At 38.4% G+C, this 26726-nt stretch overlaps 1 protein-coding gene and 1 pseudogene across 1 annotated transcript in view; one reads left to right on the top strand and one right to left on the bottom strand.

Annotated features, from left to right (window-relative positions):
* Positions 1–26726, bottom strand: part of CERS3 (ceramide synthase 3) — a 163276-nt gene that overhangs the window by 94603 nt on the left and 41947 nt on the right. Inside the window, exon 5 of the mRNA XM_037835060.1 lies at positions 15775–15948. Coding sequence (XP_037690988.1) covers positions 15775–15948 — 174 coding nt within the window. The remainder of the gene's footprint in view (positions 1–15774; positions 15949–26726) is intronic.
* LOC119533250 lies at positions 11313–11862 on the top strand (annotated as a pseudogene).

The raw sequence follows: 26726 nt of genomic DNA, 5'->3' as shown, positions 1-26726 counted from the left end.
CCTAGACAACAGAAAACTACAACCTACACTAAGAAAAATGAAGTTATGGCCCAGTCAAAGGAACAAACACATTCAACTGTGATACAGGAATTGAAACAACTAATGCTAAATCAATTCAAAAAGTTAATGGAAGATATGGCAAAAGAGATGAAACGTATAATGACAACACTGGACTTACATAAGGTACAGATCTAAAGTTTGAAAAAACAACTGGCAGAATCTATGGAAATGAAAGGCACAACACAAGAGATGAAAGACACAATGGAGACATACAAGAGCAAATCTCAAGAGGCACAAGAAAACACTCAGGAACTGGAGAACAAGACACCTGAAATCCTCCACACAAAAGAACAGATAGGGAAAAGAATGGAAAATTTTGAGAAACATCTCACGGAATTGAATGACAATATGAAATATATGAATGTACATGTTCATGGGTGTCCCAGAAGGAGAAGGGAAGCGAAAAGGGGCAGAAGCAATAATAGAGGAAATAATTAAGGAAAATTTCCTATCTCTTATGAAAGACATAAAATTACAGATCCACGAAGTGCAGCGTACCCCAAACAGAATAGATGTGAACAGGCCTACACTAAGACACTTAATAATCAGATTATCAAATGTCAAAGACAAAAAGAGAATCCCAAAAGCAGCAAGAGAAAAGCAATCCATCACTTACAAAGGAAGCTTTGTAAGATTACGTGCAGATTTCTCAGTAGAAACCATGGAGGCAAGAAGGAAGTGGTGTGATATATTTAAGATACTGAAAGAGAAAAACTGCCAACCAAGAATCCTATATCTGGCAAAACTCTCCTTCGAATATGAGGGAGAGTCTAAAATATTCTCTGACAAACAGACAATGACAGAGTTTGTGAACAAGATACCTGCTCTACAGGAAATACTAAAGAGAGCACTACAGACAGATAGGAATAGACAGGAGTGAGAGGTTTGGAACATAATTTGGGGTGATGGTAGCACAGTAATGTAAGTACACTGAACAAAGATGACTGTGAATATGATTGAAGAGGAAGGTTAAGAGCATGTGGGACACCAGAAGGAAAGAGGAAAGATAGACTGGGACTGTATAACTCAGTGAAACCTAGAGTGCTCAACAATTGTGATAAAATGTGCCAATATATTCTTTCATGAGGGAGAACAAATGAATGCCAACCTTGCAAGGTTTTAAAAATAGGGACGTATTGGGGGAAAAATACAATCAGTGCAAACTAGAGATCATAATTAACAGAAACACTGTATTATGCTACCTTTAATGTAACAAAGGCAATATACCAAAGCTAAATGCATATAAGAGGGGGACATAAGGGAGGGGTATGAGATGCCTGGCATTGGTGATTGTGCCAGTTTGAATATATTATGTCCCCCAAAATGCCATTATCTTTGATGTAATCTTGTGTGGGCAGATGTATCAGTGTTGATCAGACTGCAATTCTTTGAGTGTTTCCATGGAGGTGCACCCCACCGAATTGTGGGTGATGACTCTGGTTGTAGAGCTTCCATGGAGGTGTGGCCCCACCCATTCAGCATGGGCCTTGATGAATTTACTGGAGCACTACATAAGCTCAGAGAGAAGGAGTGAACTTGCTACAGGCAAGAGGGACACTTTGAAGAATGCACAGGAGCTGAGAGAGGAACTGCAGTTTACAGAAACATTTTGGAGATGGCCTTTGAAAACAGACTTGTGCTCCAGAGAAGCTAAGAGAGAAAAAATGCCCCAAGAGCAACTGAGAGTGACATTTTGGAGAGAAGCTGAAGCCTAGAGAGGAATGTCCTGGGAGAAAGCCATTTTGAAACCAGAATTCCAGGGCAGACTCCAGCCACGTGCCTTCCCAGCTAACAGAGATTTTCGGACGCCATTGGCCATCCTCCAGTGAAGGCACACTGTGTTGATACCTTACCTTGGACACTTTATGGCCTTAAGACTGTAACTGTGTAACCAAATAAACTTCCTTTATAAAAGCCAATCCATCTCTGTTATTTTGCATTCCAGCAGCATTAGCAAACCAGAACAAGCTGTAAAGAGGAATGAAATTCTGGTACATATGAAAATATGGAAGAACCCTGAGACATCATGTTCAGTGAAGTCAGTCAGTCACAAAAGGACAAATGTTGAATGACCTCACTAGGATGAAATAATTAGAATAAGCAAATTCATAGTGTCAAAAACTAGAATACAGTTTGCTAAGGGCTGAAGAGGGGTAGGGAATGGTGGGCTAGCACTTAATTGGTAAAGAGTTTCTGTTTGGGGTGATTGAAAAGTTATGGTAATAGATGGTGGTGACCGTGGCACAACACTTTGAATTTAGCTGATGCCACTGAATTGTACACTTGAATATGGTTTGGGGCAAGGAATATGAACTGCATATATGTTACTAGAATTAAAATTTTTAAAAAACCACCATAGGACTTTTTTTTTTTTAATCTTGATTTTATTGAGATATATTCACATACCACGCAGTCATACAAAACAAATCGTACTTTCGATTGTTTACAGTACCATTACATAGTTGTATATTCATCACCCAAATCAATCCCTGACACCTTCATTAGCACACACACAAAAATAACAAGAATAATAATTAGAGTGAAAAAGAGCAATTGAAGTAAAAAAGGACACTGGGTACCTTTGTCTGTTTGTTTCCTTCCCCTATTTTTCTACTCATCCATCCATAAACTAGACAAAGTGGAGTGTGGTCCTTATGGCTTTCCCAATCCCATTATCACCCCTCATAAACTACATTTTTATACAACTGTCTTCGAGATTCATGGGTTCTGGGTTGTAGTTTGATAGTTTCAGGTATCCACAACCAGCTACCCCAATTCTTTGGAACCTAAAAAGGGTTGTCTAAAGTGTGCGTAAGAGTGCCCACCAGAGTGACCTCTCGGCTCCTTTTGGAATCTCTCTGCCACTGAAACTTATTTCATTTCCTTTCACATCCCCCTTTTGGTCAAGAAGATGTTCTCCGTCCCACAATGCCGGGTCGACATTCCTCCCAGGGAGTCATATTCCACGTTGCCAGGGAGATTTACTCCCCTGGGTGTCTGATCCCACGTAGGGGGGAGGGCAGTGATTTCACCTTTCAAGTTGGCTTAGCCAGAGAGAGACAGGGCCACATCTGAGCAACAAAGAGGCATTCGGGAGGAGGCTCTTAGGCACAACCATAGGGAGGCCTAGCCTCTCCTTTGCAGCAACCATCTTCCCAAGGGTAAAACTTATGGTAGAGGGCTCAACCCATCAAACCAACAGTCCCCTATGTCTGTGGTCATGTTAACAACCATGGAGGTGGGGTAGGCGAATACCCCTGCATTCTCCACAGGCTCCTCAAGGGGGCACTACATCTTTTTTTTTCCTTGTTTTTCTTTTTTTTTTTAACTTTCCCTTCTTTTTTAAACCAACTGTATGAAAAAAAAGTTAAAAAGAAAACAAACATACAATAAAAGAACATTTCAAAGAGACCATAACAAGGGAGTAAGAAAAGGACAACTAACCTAAGATAACTGCTTAACTTCCAACATGTTCCTACTTTACCCCAAGAAAGTTACCTAATATAGCAACATTTCTGTGAACTTGTTCCTACTATATCCATCAGAAATTAACAGACCATAGTCATTCCTGGGCATCCCCAGAACGTTAAATAGCTTATCTGTTCTTCTTGGATTATTGTTCCCCCTTCCTTAATTGCTCTCTACTGCTAGATCCCCTACATTCTACATTATAAACCATTTGTTTTACATGTTTCAAAGTTCACATTAGTGGTAGCATACAATATTTCTCTTTTTGTGCCTGGCTTATTTCGCTCAGCATTATGTCTTCAAGGTTCATCCATGTTGTCATATGTTTCACCAGATCGTTCCTTCTTACTGCCGCGTAGTATTCCATCGTGTGTATATACCACATTTTATTTATCCACTCATCTGTTGAAGGACATTTGGGTTGTTTCCATCTCTTGGCAATTGTGAATAATGCTGCTATGAACATTGGCGTGCAGATATCTGTTCGTGTCACTGCTTTCCGATCTTCCGGGTATATACCGAGAAGTGCAATCGCTGGATCGAATGGTAACTCTATATCTAGTTTTCTAAGGAACTGCCAGACTGACTTCCAGAGTGGCTGAACCATTATACAGTCCCACCAACAGTGAATAAGAGTTCCAATTTCTCCACATCCCCTCCAGCATTTGTAGTTTCCTGTTTGTTTAATGGCAGCCATTCTAACCGGTGTTAGATGGTATCTCATTGTGGTCTTAATTTGCATCTCTCTAATAGCTAGTGAAGCTGAACATTTTTTCATGTGTTTCTTGGCCATTTGTATTTCCTCTTCAGAGAACTGTCTTTTCATATCTTTTGCCCATTTTATAATTGGGCTGTCTGTACTATTGTCATTGAGTTGTAGGATTTCTTTATATATGCAAGAGATCAGTCTTTTGTCAGATACATGGTTTCCAAACATTTTTTCCCATTGAGTTGGCTGCCTCTTTACCTTTTTGAGAAATTCCTTTGAGGTGCAGAAACTTCTAAGCTTGAGGAGTTTCCATTTATCTATTTTTTCTTTTGTTGCTTGTGCTTTCGGTGTAAAGTCTAGGAAGTGGCCGCCTAATACAAGGTCTTGAAGATGTTTTCCTACATTATCTTCTAAGAGTTTTATGGTACTTTCTTTTATATTGAGATCTTTGGTCCATTTTGAGTTAATTTTTGTGTAGGGGGTGAGGTAGGGGTCCTCTTTCATTCTTTTGGATATGGATATCCAACTCTCCCAGCCCCATTTGTTGAAAAGACCATTATGACCCAGTTCAGTGACTTTGGCGGCCTTATCAAAGATCAGTCGGCCATAGATCTGAGGGTCTATCTCTGAATTCTCAATTCGATTCCATTGATCTATATGTCTATCTTTGTGCCAGTACCATGCTGTTTTGGCAACTGTGGCTTTATAATAAGCTTCAAAGTCAGGGAGTGTAAGTCCTCCCACTTCGTTTTTCTTTTTTAGAGTGTCTTTAGCAATTCGAGGCATCTTCCCTTTCCAAATAAATTTGATAACTAGCTTTTCCAAATCCGCAAAGTAGGTTGTTGGAATTTTGATTGGGATTGCATTGAATCTGTAGATGAGTTTGGGTAGAATTGACATCTTAATGACATTTAGCCTTCCTATCCATGAACATGGAATATTTTTCCATCTTTTAAGGTCCCCTTCTATTTCTTTCAGTAGAGTTACGTAGTTTTCTTTGTATAGGTCTTTTACATCTTTGGTTAAGTTTATTCCTAGGTACTTGATTTTTTTAGTTGCTATTGAAAATGGTATCTTTTTCTTGAGTGTCTCTTCAGTTTGTTCATTTCTAGCATATAGAAACATTACTGACTTATGTGCATTAATCTTGTATCCCGCTACTTTGCTAAATTTGTTTATTAGCTCTAGTAGCTGTATCGTCGATTTCTCAGGGTTTTCTAGATATAAGATCATATCATCTGCAAACAATGACAATTTTACTTCTTCTTTTCCAATTTGGATGCCTTTTATTTCCTTGTCTTGCCGGATTGCCCTGGCTAGCACTTCCAGCACAATGTTGAATAACAGTGGTGACAGCGGGCATCCTTGTCTTGTTCCTGATCTTAGAGGGAAGGCTTTCAGTCTCTCACCATTGAGTACTATGCTGGCTGTGGGTTTTTCATATATGCTCTTTATCATGTTGAGGAAGTTTCCTTCAATTCCTACCTTTTGAAGTGTTTTTATCAAAAACGGACGTTGGATTTTGTCAAATGCTTTTTCAGCATCTATTGAGACGATCAATTGATTTTTCCCTTTTGACTTGTTAATGTGTTGTAATACATTGATTGATTTTCTTATGTTGAACCATCCTTGCATGCCTGGAATGAACCCCACTTGGTCATGGTGTATGATTTTTTTAATGTGTCTTTGGATTCGATTTGCAAGTATTTTGTTGAGGATTTTTGCATCTATATTCATTAGGGAGATTGGCCGGTAGTTTTCCTTTTTTGTAGCATCTTTGCCTGCTTTTGGTATTAGATTGATGTTAGCTTCATAAAATGAGTTAGGTAGTGTTCCATTTTCTTCAATGTTTTGAAAGAGTTTGAGTAAGATTGGTGTCAATTCTCTCTGGAAAGTTTGGTAGAATTCCCCTGTGAAGCCATCTGGCCCTGGGCATTTATTTGTGGGAAGATTTTTGATGACTGATTGGATCTCTTTGCTTGTGATGGGTTGGTTGAGGTCTTCTATTTCTTCTCTGGTCAGTCTAGGTTGTTCATATGTTTCCAGGAAATTGTCCATTTCCTCTACATTATCCAGTTTGTTGCCATACAGTTGTTCATAGTATCCTCTTATAATTTTTTTAATTTCTTCAGGATCTGCAGTTATGTCACGTTTTCCATTCATTATTTTGTTTATATGGGTCTTCTCTCTTTTTGATTTTGTCAGTCTAGCTAGGGGCTTGTCAATCTTGTTGATCTTCTCAAAGAACCAACTTTTGGTGATATTTATCCTCTCTACTGTTTTTTTTTTGTCCTTTATGTCATTTATTTCTGCTTTAACCTCGTTATTTCTTTTCTTCTACTTGGTTTAGTATTGGTTTGCTGTTCATTTTCTAGCTTCTTCAGTTGATCCATTAGTTCTTTGATTTTGGCTCTGTCTTCCTTTTTAATATATGCATTTAGTGCTATAAATTTCCCCCTTAGCACTGCTTTTGCTGCATCCCATAGGTTTTGGTATGTTGTGTTCTCCTTTTCATTCGTCTCTATATATTCAGCAATTTCTCTTGCTATTTCTTCTTTAACCCACTGATTGTTTAGGAGTGTGTTGTTTAACCTCCAGGTATTTGTGAATTTTCTAAGTCTCTGATGGTTATTGACTTCTAATTGTATTCCATTGTGGTCAGAGAATGTGCTTTGAATAATTTCAATCTTTTTAAATTTATTGAGGCTTGTTTTATGTCCCAGCATATGATCTATTCTGGAGAAAGTTCCGTAAGCACTAGAAAAGTATGTGTATCCTGGTGATTTGGGATGTAATGTCCTGTATATGTCGGTTAAATCTAATTCATTTATCAGATTGTTTAGGTTTTCAATTTCCTTATTGGTCTTCTGTCTGGTTGATCTATCTATAGGAGAGAGTGATGTGTTGAAGTCTCCCACAATTATTGTGGAAACATCAATTGCTTCCTTTAGTTTTGCCAGTGTTTCTCTCATGCATTTTGTGGCACCTTGATTGGGTGCATAGACATTTACGATTGTTATTTCTTCTTGTTGAATTGCCCCTTTTACTAGTATGTAGTGGCCTTCTTTGTCTCTCAAAACATCCCTGAATTTGAAGTGTATTTTATCTGAGATTAATATTGCTACACCTGCTTTCTTTTGGCTGTAGCTTGCATGAAATATTTTTTTCCATCCTTTCTCTTTCAGTTTCTTTGTGTCCCTGTGTCTAAGATGAGTCTCTTGTATGCAACATATTGATGGTTCATTTTTTTTGATCCATTCTGCGAATCTATATCTTTTAATTGGGGAGTTTAATCCATTTACATTCAATGTTATAACCGTGAAGGCATTTCTTGAATCAGCCATCTTATCCTTTGGTTTATGTTTGTCATATTTTTCCCCTCTGTCTATTAATATCCTTTATTTTACCCATACCGAATCTCTTTAGTACTGAACCTTTCTCCAAGTCTCTCTGTCCTGTCTTTGTTTCTCTGTCTGTAGGGCTCCCTTTAGTATCTCCAGTAGGGCAGGAGATTTGTTAGCAAATTCTCTCAGCATTTGTTTGTCTGTGAAAAATTTAAGCTGTCCCTCAAAATTGAAAGAGAGCTTTGCTGGATAAAGTATTCTTGGCTGGAAATTTTTCTCACTCAGAATTTTAAATATATCGTGCCACTGCCTTCTCGCCTCCATGGTGGCTGCTGTGTAGTCACTACTTAGTCTTATGCTGTTTCCTTTGTATGTGGTGAATTGCTTTTCTCTTGCTGCTTTCAGAACTTGCTCCTTCTCTTCTGTGTTTGACAGTGTGATCAGTATATGTCTCGGAGTGGGTTTATTTGGATTTATTCTATTTGGAGTTCGCTGAGCATTTATGATTTGTGTATTTATGTTGTTTAGAAGATTTGGGAAGTTTTCCCCAACAATTTCTTTGAATACTCTTCCTAGACCTTTACCTTTTTCTTCCCCTTCTGGGACACCAATGAGTCTTATATTTGGACGTTTCATATTATCTATCATATCCCTGAGGTCCATTTCGATTTTTTCAATTTTTTTCCCCATTCTTTCTTTTATGCTTTCATTTTCCATTCTGTCATCTTCGAGGTCACTGATTCGTTGTTCAACTTCCTCTAGTCTTGTACTATGAGTGTCCAGAATCTTTTTAATTTGGTCAACAGTTTCTTTAATTTCCATAAGATCATCCATTTTTTTATTTAGTCTTGCAATGTCTTCTTTATGCTCTTCTAGGGTCTTCTTGATTTCCTTTGTATCCCGTACTATGGTCTCATTGTTCATCTTTAGTTCTTTGAGTAGCTGCTCTAGGTGCTGTGTGTCTTCTGATCTTTTGATTTGGGTGCTTGGGCTTGGGTTATCCATATCGTCTGTTTTTTTCATATGCTTTATAATTTTCTGTTGTTTTTGGCCTCGTGGCATTTGCTGAACTTGATAGGGTTCTTTTAGGATTTGTAGACCAATTGAAGTCCTTATCTCTAATTTATCAGATCTACAGCTTCATGGAGTACACTTTCTCTAACTAACCAGCAGGTGGAGTCCACGAGCCACCTGTTCTCCACAAGCCAGTTCTCCCCTGCTTAGCCTTTTTGGTGAGTGGGGGAGTGAGTCTTGTGGGGTCCAATTGGTGTACCAAGCTTGCGTGTGTAGTTGGTGTTGCCTGCCCTGTATATGGGGCGTGTTTCTGGGCAGTCAGGGAGTGGGGGTAGCCCTAACAATCAAATCTCCCTGGTGATCCTAGAGTTTTAAAGCTGCTGCAATAGTCTAATCCTTCAGTTCAGTCCTGCCACAGTTTGTCTCTGCCACTGACCCACAAGTCCTTGGTATTGGCGTATGGCTCCTGAGACTTGCAAGTGGGCCCCTCTTCCAGGCTGTGCACCCGGGTCCTCTGTTGAGGGATGACTGTGCTATGTCACAGGTGAGTGCCGTCCCCCCAGGGCAGTTCTGGGCTGCTGGGCTGTGTAGGGAGGCTCCCAGTCTGCTGAAATGATGGAGATTTCGCTGATCTCAGCAGTTCCACGTTTTCATGAGTGTTGTATGAAGTATGCCCAAAGTCACATTGCTCCGTGGTGTCCAGTCCACGCAGTTCCTGGCTTTCTACCTACTTTCCTGGAGGAGTAACTAAAACATACAGCTCACCAGTCCGCCATCTTGCCCCGCCTTCACTGGAGAAAGGCCATCGGCATCTGGAAAACCTCTGTTATCTGAGAAGGACTGTAGCTGGCATCTGCTTGCTCCCAGGGTGCGTTTCAAAATGGCTTTCTCCCAAGTATCAGCATCCGCTTTCAAGACATCTTAAAAACGTATCTCTAAGCTGCAGCCAATGTCCGGGGTCCACAACTACAAGAATCTCTGACCTAAACCAACTAACCACCATAGGACTTTACAACACAAACAGTGATCTCAAATGTAAATGATGGACTATAGTTAACAGTGTAATTGTAATATCATTGCTTTATTAATTGTAACAATGGTACCACACTACTGCAAAATGTTAATAAAAGGAAAACTGTGTGTGTGAAATGGATATGTGGGAATTCTGCATTTTCTCTATGATTTTTCTGTAAACCTAAAAGTTCCCTACTAATTTTTTTAATCACATGAATATGTGTAAAATTTCCAATTTACATGAATTTTTAAGATAGTTCAGAAATTTCCACATTTGTGATCATCCCTTTAAGCTGTCTCCTGTGATTCCAAGATATTCATTCACTCCCTTCTGCCATTTGGAGGATTTCACTGTGAAAGTTAAAAAAATACTGGTACATTGGGGACTACTAGATTAGTAGGCTAAGCCCTCAATCTTGGGGCTTGACCTTACGAAGCCTGTTACTGCAAAGGAGAGGTTAAACCTACCTATAATTGTGCCTAAGAGTCACTACAGAGAACCTCTTTTGTTGCTCAGATGTGGCCCCTTTCTCTAAGCCAACTTGGCAGGTGGACTTGCTGCCCTTCCCCCCATGTGGGACATGATGCCCACGGGTATAAATCTCCTTGGCAATGTGGGACATGACTCCCAGGGATGAGTCTGGACCTGGCATCATGGGATGGAAAAAGCCTTCTTGACCAAAAGGGGGAAGAGAAATGAAGCAAAGTAAAGTTTCAGGGACTGAGAAATTTCAAATGTAGTCAAGAGGTCATTCCGGAGGTTATTCTTATGCATTATACAGATATTCCTTTTTAGTTTTTAGTGCATTAGAATAGCTAGAAGGGAATACCTGGAACTGCTGAACTGCAATCCAGGAGCCTTGATTCTTGAAGACAAGTGTATAACCATATAGCTTATACGGTGTGACTGTGATTGTGAAAACCTTGTGGCTCACACTCCGTTCAGCCAGTATATGGACCGATGAGTGGAAAAATGGGGCCAAAAAATTAAATGAATAATAGGGGAGAAGGATTTTTTGGGGTGTTCTTTTTTACTTTTAGTCTTATTCTTATTTTTATTTATTATCATTATTATTGCTTTTGGAGTAATGAAAATGTTCAAAAATTGATTGTGGTGATGTACAACTATATGATGATATTATGAACAAGTGACTGTACACTTAGGATGACTGGATTGTATGTGACTATACCTCAATCAAATTGCAAGGAAAATAAAAAGTACTGATATAGTGGAAGTAAAACAACAACAACAACCCAGAGCCTGGGGTATAACACATGGTTTCAAGTGCCAGATCTACCCCTTACATACTAATTGTGTGACTTTGACCAGGTCCCTCACCTCTCATTTCCTCACCAGCAGACTGAGAACATACAACTTGTGATTTTATATACCACCTAAATTATAAGTGTTTATTCAATGCAAAGCAGAAGTAATATTTCATGATATGAGTTTTAATCTACTGTAAATAATATAGAAACCCTGGGAAAATATAAATTTATATCTCAAAAAGTATGATGTCTCTTCCATATTAAATTTTCCTTCCTTTCCTGGCATTAAAAAAGATATTAGATTAGTGGAGCTATATATGTTTTCTGCAGCAACACAGAAGTAAAAAAGCTACGGGCAAGGGAGATGCTGCAGACCCAGGACTCAGAGCAGCTCGGAGGTGGTGAATAATAGCTCTTTGAGTCTGCAATAAAAAATGGCCTCCAATAAAACTACATTGCAAAAAATGGGAAAGAAGCAGAATGGAAAGAGCAAAAAAGTTGAAGAAGCAGAGGCTGAAGAATTTGTGGTGGAAAAAGTACTGGATTGACGTGTAGTGAATGGGAAGGTGGAGTATTTCCTGAAGTGGAAGGGATTTACAGATGCTGACAATACTTTGGAGCCTGAAGAAAATTTAGATTGCCCAGAATTAATTGAAGCATTCCTTAATTCTCAAAAAGGTGGTAAAGAAAAAGATGGTACCAAAAGAAAATCTTTATCTGACAGTGAGACTGATAACAGCAAATCAAAGAAGAAAAGAGATGCTGCTGACAAACCAAGAGGCTTTGCTAGAGGTCTTGATCCTGAATGCATAATTGGTGCCACAGACAGCAGTGGAGAATTAATGTTTCTCATGAAATGGAAAGATTCAGATGAGGCAGACTTGGTGCTAGCAAAAGAGGGAAACGAATTGTCCTCAAATTGTAATTGGTTTTTATGAAAAGAGACTAACTTGGCATTCTTGTCCAGAAGATGAAGCTCAATAATTGTTTTGCATTGCTTTTTATATATATTTATATATATCAAATCTGGATCTTGGTTTTTTGATTTATTAGTGTGAAGAATAACTATGTTCTAATGGAAATCAAGTTTGATATGTTTGTTTTGAAGTAGTATTATTGGGGGAGTTAGCTTTTTGGGGGATATCGGTTTTTGTTTTGTTTTTGCCTCAGTATCACTGGTTACTTTGAACAAATAAAAGCTTTCTGTAGTTGCCTCATCCATCAGAAAAGACCATTTGATACCATGGTATATTATTTCCTTTGCATTAGAGAACAGCTTTTCTAAATGTGAGGAAAATTTTCCATAGTCAATACTGAATCAGAACTTGTGTTTAACCCCATATACACTTAAGGAGACCATTCTGACCATTCTAGGTTTTTTTGCTTATTTTTTGTGAGTGTATATATAAATATATATGTAATTTTTATTTTTTATTATTTTTTACATTCATCAAAAACAAAACCATTCAAAACAAAAATGGTACTTCAAAACCATGGACAAATCCATGCTGCTTCTGGGATGCCATCATTCTGAGCAAGAAATCACTTCAAGTTAAACTGAAAATTTTCCTGAAATCATAAATTTTCAAACCAAACAGATGATTCAGTAATTAATTGGACAATTTAAATATAATACAAAATAATTTAAATTACATAATTTAAAGCAGAGCAAAATCCGTGTCTATATCATATAAATGGAAAATACTTGCAAAACTCTGAAAGGAAAATCTACACAACCAACAATCTCCCCACCCAGATGAGAAAACAATGAAAATAATGTGTTTTCATTAGCCAAGCAAGGCTTAGTTAAGTGGGCATTTAAAGGTTCCTTCTATAAAGCCATTCCTTTACAGAACTTTGAAATCCCTGTGCTGTACTGACTAAAAAGGTCATGATTCATGGAAACCTAATCAGATGATTAAAGATGTTGTAGTTCAGGACATGTTGGCATAAATGGGTAAACAGACTTTTGTAATTTAAACTGTTGACCTGCATGTTTTTTCTTTACCCCAACATATTTCTTACATGTAGCCTCAGTCTTTTCAGTATTTGAGTTCAGCAGAAGCCAGGAAAACAATAACTTCATAGTAATCAGAATGTTATCCAACTGTATGTTGTTTACGTTATTGTAAATAATGGTGAACAGTGGTCAATAAATAGTGCTATATTGGTTTAAAAAAAAAAAAGCTAAGGGCAAGATAATGGGATTTGAATTTATAAGGAGATAGGAAAGTTAATGTCACTATATTTAACCTCTCGAGAAGAAGCAAGAATGATCCTAGGAATTAAAAGAAGATTGGATTGCTTCCTGAATGTTGCTGGACAGGACAAGATCAAGACATAACAAGTTGGTCTTCCACAGCTCTGCTGTGGAGAATTAAAAGAATTATCTGGTTCACTGTTGTGCCAGTTTGAATATATTATGTCTCCCCAAACACCATTATCTTTGATGTAATCTTGTGTGGGCAGACGTATCAGTGTTGATTAGATTGTAATTCTTCGAGTGTTTCCATGGAGATGTGCCCCACCCAACTGTGGGTGATGACTCTGATTGGACAGTTTTCGTGGAGGTGTGGCCCTGCCCATTCAGCCTGGGCCTTGATGAGTTTACCGGAGCACTATATAAGCTCAGACAGAAGGGGCGAGCTTGCTACAGCCAAGAGGGACACTTTGAAGAATGCACAGGAGCTGAGACAGACATTTTGAAGATGGTTGTTGAAAGCAGACTTTTGCTCCAGAGAAGCTAAGAGAGGACAAATGCCCCAAGAGCAACTAAGAATGACATTTTTGAGGAACTGCAGCCTAGAGAGGAACGTCCTAGGAGAAAGCCATTATGAAACCAGAACTCTGGAGCAGACGCCAGCCATGTGCCTTCCCAGCTAACAGAGATTTTCTGGACATCAGTGGCCATCTTCCAGTAAAGGTACCCCATTGTTGATGACTTACCTTGGACACTTTATGGCCTTAAGACTGTAACTTTGCAACCAAATAAATCCCCTTTATAAAAGCCAATCCATTTCTGGTGTTTTGCATTCTGGCAACATTAGACAAATCAGAACAACTGTCTTGACCAAACTATAAAAAATGGAGTTGTCCACCAGTAACAAAGGCAGAGAAAAGTAGGAAATCTGAAATGCAAATAAGGAAGGGGCCTGGATGCCAAATTTAAAGATCACCAGATACAAGGAAGAAAAGCAAATATTTCAGGGTCTAAAGACTAACTTGCTAAATTGAAGGTGTAGCAGCAAATTTCTACTTAAAAAATCCAAATACATGGATAAAAACAGAATTAACTGTCAAAAAGGAAGAATATTTCAAACACTCTTAGCGAAGGTTTGGAGGCATACAGGGGCTTTCTCTTCCTTTCAACCCCAATTGCATATTATTGGCCCAAGTGGAATTGTTATTTGCACAAAAACCTTTTGGAAAGTCTGTGAAACAGAGTTTGGTTGAACTAATTCTTGACAAAAAAACCTTGCAAATGGTTATAAGCATATGTTCTGTATTACAGTTAGTCTTGGACAAAACGATCTTTACCAGATTTTGTCTAAGTTTCTCGAACTCTTGACGTTCAAATATTCTCTTTGCTCCAAAAGAATTAATATGCTAATAACAGTTTTTTGCAATAGAGACAACTACAGAAATTACAAGTGAACATTTATCTCCTATTATCATAACACTAGTATAATTATAGTAAAAGGGTTGGAAATAATAGCTCTTTAAATAAAATCAAGAAAACGTATAGAAATTTATTTTTTCTGAGAATGCAAATTAATATTTCTTTCTTTGATTCCCTTATACTTCTGAATGAAGAGCTGCTTATTAAAACTTTAAATAGTGACGATGATTGCATAACTAGGTGATGATACTGTGAGACACTGATTATATACTTTGGAGGGATTATACGGTATGTGTCTATATCTCAAGAAAACTTGCAGTTAAAAAAAAGAACTTTAAATAAACCTTTTTAAAATACACCACTCTGGTGATGAGCCATTTTTTCTTATTTTATCGGCATTCTAAAATGATAATGCATCTCCTAGTCATAGGCTGGCTCCTCTGACTCCGCTTTTGTGGGGATGCATTTGCTTTGTCAGACAGCATGGTACCGTGGAAGGTGAACTCAACTAGCCTCCAAAGCTCTGGGTTCCTGTACCGTCATTGACACTAATAAGCTCTGTAATCTCTCTTGATCCCAATTTTCTTAATTGTAGAACTAAAGCACTCAATAAAATTCGTGTTTCTAATTTGTACTTATTCAGTCCCTAGATAATGTTCTGAGTGTGTGATGGTTAGGTTCCTGCATCAACTTGGCCAGGTGATGGTGCCCAGCTGTTTGGTCAAGCTAGCACTGGCCTAATTGTTACTGTGAGAACATTTTGTGAACCTAAATCATCAGTAAGTTGACTGCATCTATAGCTGATTATATCTATAATCAACTGAGGAGATTGCCTTCAACAAGGGGAGACATCTCATCCAATCAGTTGAAGGCTTTAAAAGGAGAAGTGATGAATTCAGCAATCAGCAGGAATAATTGTCATCTATATTTCAGCCAGTCAGCTTCTCCTGGGGAGTTCATTGATAACATTCATCATAGCTCCCAGCTAGCAGCCTGCCCTATAGAACTTGGACTCATGTATCTCCACAGTTGCATGAGACAATTTTTTTAAATCTCATAATATTTACAGTTCTGTTTCCCTAAAACAGATTAATACAGCATGCATTTGATTTCATGAACTCCTTAAAATAACTCTGGGATCCCCCTAAGAATCTGAAGTTCATTAGTGCCAACCTCTCAACAAAGATTCTTTAAGGACCTCATCAAGTCTAAGATTCTATTATTCTAGAGTTGGAGCAAAAGATGGAATAAGAAGAAATGACCCAAAAACTACTTACTTTTCAAAGATACGTCTGATAATCAGTAAGGCAAAAGCATATGGAATTGTCATGTATAAATGAGAAGGTTTTACAAAGACGAGTCCATCATGATCTTCAAGATCTGACCACTTCATTGTTGGAGGAAGCCAGAATCTTTCCAACCAGAAAAATTCTTTAAATGTCTGAAACATTCTAGAGGTGTGGAAAAAGAATACATTAGCTTATAAAATAAACAAACACTGAAAATTGAGATAGCATTCAACACCATTCACTCAGAATACCTAAATCAGAAAGCTTTCAAAATAAGGCAAGAATGGAAAATTAATATATAACCAGTTTCAGGATGCTTCATTGGCTGTGGCAAAGTAAACTGAAGTTTAACACACTACTGTTGACACTTTCAGCGGCACATAACGTGAATATTACGGATATGTGGTTTCCTCTTTTATGATTCTATGGTACAAGAAATAATTTAACAATAGGCTTTACAATTTCAACATACAAAAGCTCCAAGTATGTATAAATCTTCACTAGTATCCTAAGAACTTCCCTAGGAGACAAAGAACAAGCACATTTAACTTCACATAATATTAAAGAGTTTCAATTAGTCTATTTCAACACATATTTATTGAAATTCTGCTATTTGTTGAACACTGTGCTAGGAACTGGGGATACAGTGGTTAATAAGACAGTGTTTCTGCCTTGAGGATCTTGTAGTCTTGTGGGCGAAGGATTTTGACACAATTTTTAGGTACAATAAAAAAGCTATATATAAGGTGCTTTGGGAAGAGGATGATGGGTCCTGAGTCCAACCAGGAGGTGCCAGGGAAAGATGATCGCAACAGATGGTCCCCGAGATGCCCTGGACGGTAAGTAGAAATAAACCAGAGAAAAGAAGAAAAATGGGAAGGAAGGAATAGTTGTTGTAAGGAGAAAATATACTATGTTCAAGTAATCAGAAGCATAGACTAATACAGAATTAGATGTTTTCATCTCATTTTTTGGGCTGTGACATTTTGATCTTGTCATTTTGCCCTTGAGGGTGTTTTGATTTCATCCTTTGGTGTTTAAACTGAGAAAGGGGTCAAATGTCCTCAGATTCACAACAGGGTGGTCAAAACAACTCTATAAAAATCTCTTAATTTATTTTATTTTGGAGTAATGAAAATGTTTAAAAATTGATTGTGGGGATGAATGCACAACTATATGAAGATACTGTGAACAACTGACTATACTTTGGATGATTATCTGGTATATGAATATATCTCAATAAAATTGTATTTTTAAAAAATCTATTAATTTGGAAATAACATGGTGTACATGGAAAACTATAAGAAGCTTGGTACTACTATAGCATAATAATATAAGATTTGGAATGGTGGGTTATAAGTCAGTGCCCAGACAGTCCTGGTTTATTGTCCTGGCATAATTATTAATAGCTTTCCCTTTCCCTTTCAAAAGTGTCCCAGTTTGGTTGATGGGACAGGTAGGATTAGGGCTTGTATTCCATGCTAAGGAGCTTGGACTTTGGCTAATGGAATCCACTGAAGAGTATTATGCAGAGGAATAAAATAGTCAGATATTTTAGAAAGGTTTCCTACTGTTAGTTTCTTTCAACAATAAAGTGGTCAGATCTTGAAGATCATGATGAACTCATCTTTGTAAAATCTTATCATTTATACATGACAATTCCAAAAACTTTATTTTGCCTCATCATATCCACTGTTTATAGAAAGGTTCATCCCTAGTCCAGTCACATCAACATCTACAGGGCAGTTTCTTTGGAGAAAGGCTGTCTTCTTTTTTGTGTACAAGCCCTGCACTACAATTTCTACCCTGAGATGGGGGTAAGTCCCATTTACAAAGTTTAGCAAATATGGTGGAGTAAATATGAGTAAACAAAGGTTTATTGAACACTTCCTCTTTATTAGGGTTTGAGGCTACAAAAAGGAAAGGGATGATCCTGAACTTCAGGCAGCTTTACACTGGGACTGATGGGGATCTAGACTAGGGAGGGGGCAGTGAAAACTGATGAAAAAGTTATTAGGAAGGAAGAATTAACAAACTCTGGTGGTGTACTTGATAAGGTAATTGAGGATTCAAGCCTGGTTGCCTGGGCCATCTGACAAAAGTGACCAAAAGAGGAAATTAAGAGAGGACATCTGCTTTGAAGGGCACACCTAGATATAACTCAGAACCAGAATAGGCTCAAGTCTTTGAATCACACTCCAGCTTAAATGCAAACTTTCTACAGAACTTAGAGACCAACCCAGGCCTTAGGAATTCTCTGTAATGGACAAAAGTTGTACCAGGCCTGTGTCCTTAACTGCACCAGAACTTGGTAGGCCTGCAATGGCAAACATATTTTTAACTAGAAAATTGCCTCAGCATGTTTGTTACCTTACTAGCTCCAAATTTTAATAGCCTAGGTAGGGCTCAGGGAACAAATAGTAGGAAAAATGTGTAATAACTATTATACAAAATAGTTTGCTCACCCCTGAAATGCAACTCCAGGCAGTACAGATGATTTTTGTCCTGCATCAAATATAACTAATCAAAGAGTGTACAATGGTTTTGTAGGGTTATCACACTAAACTGTTATACATAAGCAATGAATCAGGATCTGTTGAAAACTATAGTAACTTTAATATCCAGAAACTGAAAATATTTAAAGGGAAGCAGAAGGAACTCAGAAGTTCAGGGTGGCTCCTTGGAAAATGTTTTCAAACTAAGAAAAAATATATCTATATTTTTCACTCTATGTCTTTTGTCACCAAACATCAATTATTGCTGCTTCAAAAAAGTCAAGAACCTCTTCCTCACACTATACATAAAAATTAACTCAAAATGAATCAAAGATCTAAATGTAAGACCTAAAACTATAAACTCATAGAAGAAAACACAGGAGTAAATCTTTGTGAACTTGGATGAGGCAAAGCCTTCTTAGATATGCCATCCAAAGCACAAATAAAAAGGAAAACTGGATAAACTGGACTTCATAAAAATTAAAACATTTTGTGATTCAATGGATACCATCAAGGAAATGAAAAGGCAACCTACAGAATGGGAGAGAAGATTTGCAAATCATATACTGATAAAGGATGTATATTTAGAACATATAAAGAATTCTGACAACTCAACAAAAAGACAAATAACCCAACAGAAAAATGGGCAAAAGACCTGAATAGACATTTCTCCGAAGATAAATGAATGGTCAATAAGCACACGAAAAGAGGTTTGACATCATTAGCCATCAGGAAAACACAAATTAAAACCACAGTGCAATACCACTTTATACCTACTGGGATGGCTATAATAAAAACGACGAACAATAACAAGTATTGCTTAGGATGTAGAGAAATGGGAACCCTCATACACTGCTGGTCGGAATATAAATGTAAATGGTGCAGTCACTTTGGAAAATAATCTGCCAGCTCCTCAAAACGTTAAAGTGTTACCATATGATCTGGCAATTCCACTCCTAGTTATATACACAAGGGAATTGAAAACATGCGACCACACACAAAAAAACTGTACATAAATACTAATTGCATCATTATTTATTATAGCCCAAAAAAGGAAACAAACCAAATACCCATCAACTGATGAATGAGTAAACAAAGTGTGGTATATACCTACAATGGAGTATTATTCAACCATAGAAAGCAATGAAAGCAACCATAGAAAGCCCAAGATCCAGGCAGCCCAGAACATCTCCAAGACTATTGACAAATCACAGAACCATATCCATTTTACTCCTGACAACCTTGTGCTGAACCTACAGGATGAGAGTTTCACCTGGGCATGCAAAAGCCTCATCATGAGTCTGGTAACCAAGAACTCCAAACCCAAAGAGGCTGTGAATCTGCTTCTCCTCTGCTTGTCAAGGAGCCAACTAGGGGTCCAGGGTACCTCACCCCATCCCCAGTATCAGGTGATGGCCTTCTATGTATTTGTCTTCCCACCCCTCTTGGATGAAGAAAGACTGGCCCTTTCCTGGGGGATGACTTTCCTCTTCCCTGTGTTGGTCAGGGGTGTTAGGATGGTGTGTGATTTTTCAGTGATTTCCTAGAGTGTTGGTTCCTTCTCTCAAGGTTGGGAGGAGATAACCAGCATTCCAGGAATTCTCAATAAATTTTTATTACTAAAAGAAAAAAACAAAAACAAAAAGCAACAAACGTATGGATTATGATACAATATGGATGAACCTTAAAAACATTATGCGGGCGGGGCAAGATGGCAGACTGGTGAGCTGTATGTTTTAGTTACTCCTCCAGGAAAGTAGGTAAAAAGCCAGGAACTGCGTGGACTGGACACCACAGAGCAATCTGTCTTTGGGCATACTTCATACAACACTCATGAAAACGTGGAACTGCTGAGATCAGCGAAATCTGTAAGTTTTTGCGGCCAGGGGACCCGCGCCCCTCCCTGCCAGGCTCAGTCCCGGGGGAGGAGGGGCTGTCAGCTCCAGGAAGGAGAAGGGAGAATTGCAGTGGCTGCTCTTACCGGAAACTCATTCTACTGATTCAAACTCCAACCATAGATAGACTGAGGCCAGACACCAGAGACTCTGAGAGCAGCCAGCCCAGCAGAGAGGAGACAGGCATAGAAAAAAAAACAACACGAAAAACTCCGAAATAAAAGCAGAGGATTTTTGGAGTTCTGGTGAACACAGAAAGGGGAAGGGCGGAGATCAGGCCTTGAGGCGCATATGCAAATCCCGAAGCAAGGCTGATCTCTCTGCCCTGGGCACTTTTCCTTAATGGCCCTGGTTGCTTTGTCTATTAGCATTTCAATAACCCATTAGATCTCTGAGGAGGGCCGTTTTTTTTTTTTTTTTTTTTTTTTTTTTTTAAATCCTTTTTGCTTTTTCTAAAACAATTACTCTAAGAAGCTCAATACAGAAAGCTTCAAAGAATTGAAATTTGGGCACGTCAAGTCAAGAGCAGAACTAAGAGAGCTCTGAGACAAAAGGCAATAATCCAGTGGCTGAGAAAATTCACTAAACAACACAACTTCCCAAGAAAAGGGGGGTGTCCGCTCACAGCCACCATCCTGGTGGACAGGAAACACTCCTGCCCATCGCCAGCCCCATAGCCCAGAGCTGCCCCAGACAACCCAGTGTGACGGAAGTGCTTCAAATAACAGGCACACACCACAAAACTGGGCGTGGACATTAGCCTTCCCTGCAACCTCAGCTGAATGTCCCAGAGCTGGGAAGGGGGAGCAGTGTGAATTAACAGAGCCCCATTCAGCCATCATTTGAGCAGACTGGGAGCCTCCCAACACAGCCCAGCAGCCCAGAACTGCCCTGGGGGGACGGCACTCACCTGCGACATAGCACAGTCATCCCTCAACAGAGGACCCGGGGTGCACAGCCTGGAAGAGGGGCCCACTTGCAAGTCTCAGGAGCCATACGCCAATACCAAAGACTTGTGGGTCAGTGGCAGAGACAAACTGTGGCAGGACTGAACTGAAGGATTAGACTATTGCAGTAGCTTTAAAACTCTAGGATCATCAGGGAGATTTGATTGTTAGGGCCACCCCCCCCTCCCCGACTGCCCAGAAACACGCCCCACATACAGGGCAGGCAACACCAACTACACACGCAAGCTTGGGACACCAATTGGGCCCCACAAGACTCACTCCCCCACTCACCAAAAAGGCTAAGCAGGGGAGATCTGGCTTGTGGAGAACAGGTGGCTCGTGGACGCCACCTGCTGGTTAGTTAGAGAAAGTGTACTCCACGAAGCTGTAGATCTGATAAATTAGAGATAAGGACTTCAACTGGTCTACAAACCCTAAAAGAACCCTATCAAGGTCAGCAAATGCCACGAGGCCAAAAACAACAGAAAATTATAAAGCATATGAAAAAACCAGACGATATGGATAACCCAAGCCCAAGCACCCAAATCAAAAGACCAGAAGAGACACACCTAGAGCAGCTACTCAAAGAACTAAAGATGAACAATGAGACCCTAGTACGAGATATGAAGGAAATCAAGAAGACCCTAGAAGAGCATAAAGAAGACATTGCAAGACTAAATAAAAAAATGGATGATCTTATGGAAATTAAAGAAACTGTTGACCAAATTAAAAAGATTCTGGACACTCATAGTACAAGACTAGAGGAAGTTGAACAACGAATCAGTGACCTGGAAGATGACAGAATGGAAAATGAAAACATAAAAGAAAGAATGGGGAAAAAAATTGAAAAACTCGAAATGGACCTCAGGGATATGATAGATAATATGAAACGTCCGAATATAAGACTCATTGGTGTCCCAGAAGGGGAAGAAAAGGGTAAAGGTCTAGGAAGAGTATTCAAAGAAATTGTTGGGGAAAACTTCCCAAATCTTCTAAACAACATAAATACACAAATCATAAATGCTCAGCGAACTCCAAATAGAATAAATCCAAAAAAACCCACGCCGAGACATATACTGATCACACTGTCAAACATAGAAGAGAAGGAGCAAGTTCTGAAAGCAGCAAGAGAAAAGCAATTCACCACATACAAAGGAAACAGCATAAGACTAAGTAGTGACTACTCAGCAGCCACCATGGAGGCAAGAAGGCAGTGGCACGATATATTTAAAATTCTGAGTGAGAGGAATTTCCAGCCAAGAATACTTTATCCAGCAAAGCTCTCCTTCAAATTTGAGGGAGAGCTTAAATTTTTCACAGACAAAGAAATGCTGAGAGAATTTGCTAACAAGAGACCTGCCCTACTGGAGATACTAAAGGGAGCCCTACAGACAGAGAAACAAAGACAGGACAGAGAGACTTGGAGAAAGGTTCAGTACTAAAGACATTCGGTATGGGTACAATAAAGGATATTAATAGAGAGAGGGAAAAATATGGCAAACATAATCCAAAGGATAAGATGGCCGATTCAAGAAATGCCTTCACGGTTTTAACGTTGAATGTAAATGGATTAAACTCCCCAATTAAAAGATATAGATTCGCAGAATGGATCAAAAAAAATGAACCATCAATATGTTGCATACAAGAGACTCATCTTAGACACAGGGACACAAAGAAACTGAAAGTGAAAGGATGGAAAAAAATATTTCATGCAAGCTACAGCCAAAAGAAAGCAGGTGTAGCAATATTAATCTCAGATAAAATAGACTTCAAATGCAGGGATGTTTTGAGAGACAAAGAAGGCCACTACATACTAATAAAAGGGGCAATTCAGCAAGAAAAAATAACAATCGTAAATGTCTATGCACCCAATCAAGGTGCCACAAAATACATGAGAGAAACATTGGCAAAACTAAAGGAAGCAATTGATGTTTCCACAATAATTGTGGGAGACTTCAACACATCACTCTCTCCTATAGATAGATCAACCAGACAGAAGACCAATAAGGAAATTGAAAACCTAAACAATCTGATAAATGAATTAGATTTAACAGACATCTACAGAACATTACATCCCAAATCAACAGGATACACATACTTTTCTAGTGCTCACGGAACTTTCTCCAGAATAGATCATATGCTGGGACATAAAACAAGCCTCAATAAATTTAAAAAGATTGAAATTATTCAAAGCACATTCTCTGACCACAATGGAATACAATTAGAAGTCAATAACCATCAGAGACTTAGAAAATTCACAAATACCTGGAGGTTAAACAACACACTCCTAAACAATCAGTGGGTTAAAGAAGAAATAGCAAGAGAAATTGCTAAATATATAGAGACGAATGAAAATGAGAACACAACATACCAAAACCTATGGGATGCAGCAAAAGCAGTGCTAAGGGGAAAATTTATAGCACTAAACGCATATATTAAAAAGGAAGAAAGAGCCAAAATCAAAGAACTAATGGATCAACTGAAGAAGCTAGAAAATGAACAGCAAACCAATCCTAAACCAAGTACAAGAAAAGAAATAACAAGGATTAAAGCAGAAATAAATGACATAGAGAACAAAAAAACAACAGAAAGGATAAATATCACCAAAAGTTGGTTCTTTGAGAAGATCAACAAGATTGACAAGCCCCTAGCTAGACTGACAAAATCAAAAAGAGAGAAGACCCATATAAACAAAATAATGAATGAAAAAGGTAACATAACTGCAGATCCTGAAGAAATTAAAAAAATTATAAGAGGATATTATGAACAACTGTATGGCAACAAACTGGATAATGTAGAAGAAATGGACAATTTCCTGGAAACATATGAACAACCTAGACTGACCAGAGAAGAAATAGAAGACCTCAACCAACCCATCACAAGCAAAGAGATCCAATCAGTCATCAAAAATCTTCCCACAAATAAATGCCCAGGGCCAGATGGCTTCACAGGGGAATTCTACCAAACTTTCCAGAAAGAACTGACACCAATCTTACTCAAACTCTTTCAAAACATTGAAAAAAATGGAACACTACCTAACTCATTTTATGAAGCTAACATCAATCTAATACCAAAACCAGGCAAAGATGCTACAAAAAAGGAAAACTACCGGCCAATCTCCCTAATGAATATAGATGCAAAAATCCTCAACAAAATACTTGCAAATCGAATCCAAAGACACATTAAAAAAATCATACACCATGACCAAGTGGGGTTCATTCCAGGCATGCAAGGATGGTTCAACATAAGAAAAACAATCAATGTATTACAACACATTAAAAACTCGAAAGGGAAAAATCAATTGATCATCTCAATAGATGCTGAAAAAGCATTTGACAAAATCCAACATCCGTTTTTGATAAAAACACTTCAAAAGGTAGGAATTGAAGGAAACTTCCTCAACATGATAAAGAGCATATATGAAAAACCCACAGCCAGCATAGTACTCAATGGTGAGAGACTGAAAGCCTTCCCTCTAAGATCAGGAACAAGACAAGGATGCCCGCTGTCACCACTGTTATTCAACATTGTGCTGGAAGTGCTAGCCAGGGCAATCCGGCAAGACAAAGAAATAAAAGGCATCCAAATTGGAAAAGAAGAAGTAAAACTGTCATTGTTTGCAGATGATATGATCTTATATCTAGAAAACCCTGAGAAATCAACGATACACCTACTAGAGCTAATAAACAAATTTAGCAAAGTAGCGGGATACAAGATTAATGCACATAAGTCAGTAATGTTTCTATATGCTAGAAATGAACAAACTGAAGAGACACTCAAGAAAAAGATACCATTTTCAATAGCAACTAAAAAAATCAAGTACCTAGGAATAAACTTAACCAAAGATGTAAAAGACCTATACAAAGAAAACTACATAACTCTACTAAAAGAAATAGAAGGGGACCTTAAAAGATGGAAAAATATTCCATGTTCATGGATAGGAAGGCTAAATGTCATTAAGATGTCAATTCTACCCAAACTCATCTACAGATTCAATGCAATCCCAATCAAAATTCCAACAACCTACTTTGCAGACTTGGAAAAGCTAGTTATCAAATTTATTTGGAAAGGGAAGATGCCTCGAATTGCTAAAGACACTTTAAAAAAGAAAAACGAAGTGGGAGGACTTACACTCCCTGACTTTGAAGCTTATTATAAAGCCACAGTTGCCAAAACAGCATGGTACTGGCACAAAGATAGACATATAGATCAATGGAATCGAATTGAGAATTCAGAGATAGACCCTCAGATCTATGGCCGACTGATCTTTGATAAGGCCCCCAAAGTCACCGAACTGAGCCATAATGGTCTTTTCAACAAATGGGGCTGGGAGAGTTGGATATCCATATCCAAAAGAATGAAAGAGGACCCCTACCTCACCCCCTACACAAAAATTAACTCAAAATGGACCAAAGATCTCAATATAAAAGAAAGTACCATTAAACTCCTAGAAGATAATGTAGGAAAACATCTTCAAGACCTTGTATTAGGAGGCCACTTCCTAGACTTTACACCCAAAGCACAAGCAACAAAAGAGAAAATAGATAAATGGGAACTCCTCAAGCTTAGAAGTTTCTGCACCTCAAAGGAATTTCTCAAAAAGGTAAAGAGGCAGCCAACTCAATGGGAAAAAATTTTTGGAAACCATGTATCTGACAAAAGACTGATATCTTGCATATATAAAGAAATCCTACAACTCAATGACAATAGTACAGACAGCCCAATTATAAAATGGGCAAAAGATATGAAAAGACAGTTCTCTGAAGAGGAAATACAAATGGCCAAGAAACACATGAAAAAATGTTCAGCTTCACTAGCTATTAGAGAGATGCAAATTAAGACCACAATGAGATACCATCTAACACCGGTTAGAATGGCTGCCATTAAACAAACAGGAAACTACAAATGCTGGAGGGGATGTGGAGAAATTGGAACTCTTATTCATTGTTGGTGGGACTGTATAATGGTTCAGCCACTCTGGAAGTCAGTCTGGCAGTTCCTTAGAAAACTAGAGATAGAGCTACCATTCGATCCAGCGATTGCACTTCTCGGTATATACCCGGAAGATCGGAAAGCAGTGACACGAACAGATATCTGCACGCCAATGTTCATAGCAGCATTATTCACAATTGCCAAGAGATGGAAACAACCCAAATGTCCTTCAACAGATGAGTGGATAAATAAAATGTGGTATATACACACGATGGAATACTACGCGGCAGTAAGAAGGAACGATCTGGTGAAACATATGACAACATGGATGAACCTTGAAGACATAATGCTGAGCGAAATAAGCCAGGCACAAAAAGAGAAATATTATATGCTACCACTAATGTGAACTTTGAAAAATGTAAAACAAATGGTTTATAATGTAGAATGTAGGGGAACTAGCAGTAGAGAGCAATTAAGGAAGGGGGAACAATAATCCAAGAAGAACAGATAAGCTATTTAACGTTCTGGGGATGCCCAGAAATGACTATGGTCTGTTAATTTCTGATGGATGTAGTAGGAACAAGTTCACTGAAATGTTGCTATAGTATGTAACTTTCTTGGGGTAAAGTAGGAACATGTTGGAAGTTAAGCAGTTATCTTAGGTTAGTTGT

The sequence above is a fragment of the Choloepus didactylus genome, chromosome 4 (genome assembly GCF_015220235.1).
Source record: "Choloepus didactylus isolate mChoDid1 chromosome 4, mChoDid1.pri, whole genome shotgun sequence".
Taxonomy (NCBI): domain Eukaryota; kingdom Metazoa; phylum Chordata; class Mammalia; order Pilosa; family Megalonychidae; genus Choloepus; species Choloepus didactylus.
This window is presented reverse-complemented; position numbering and strand designations above follow the sequence as displayed.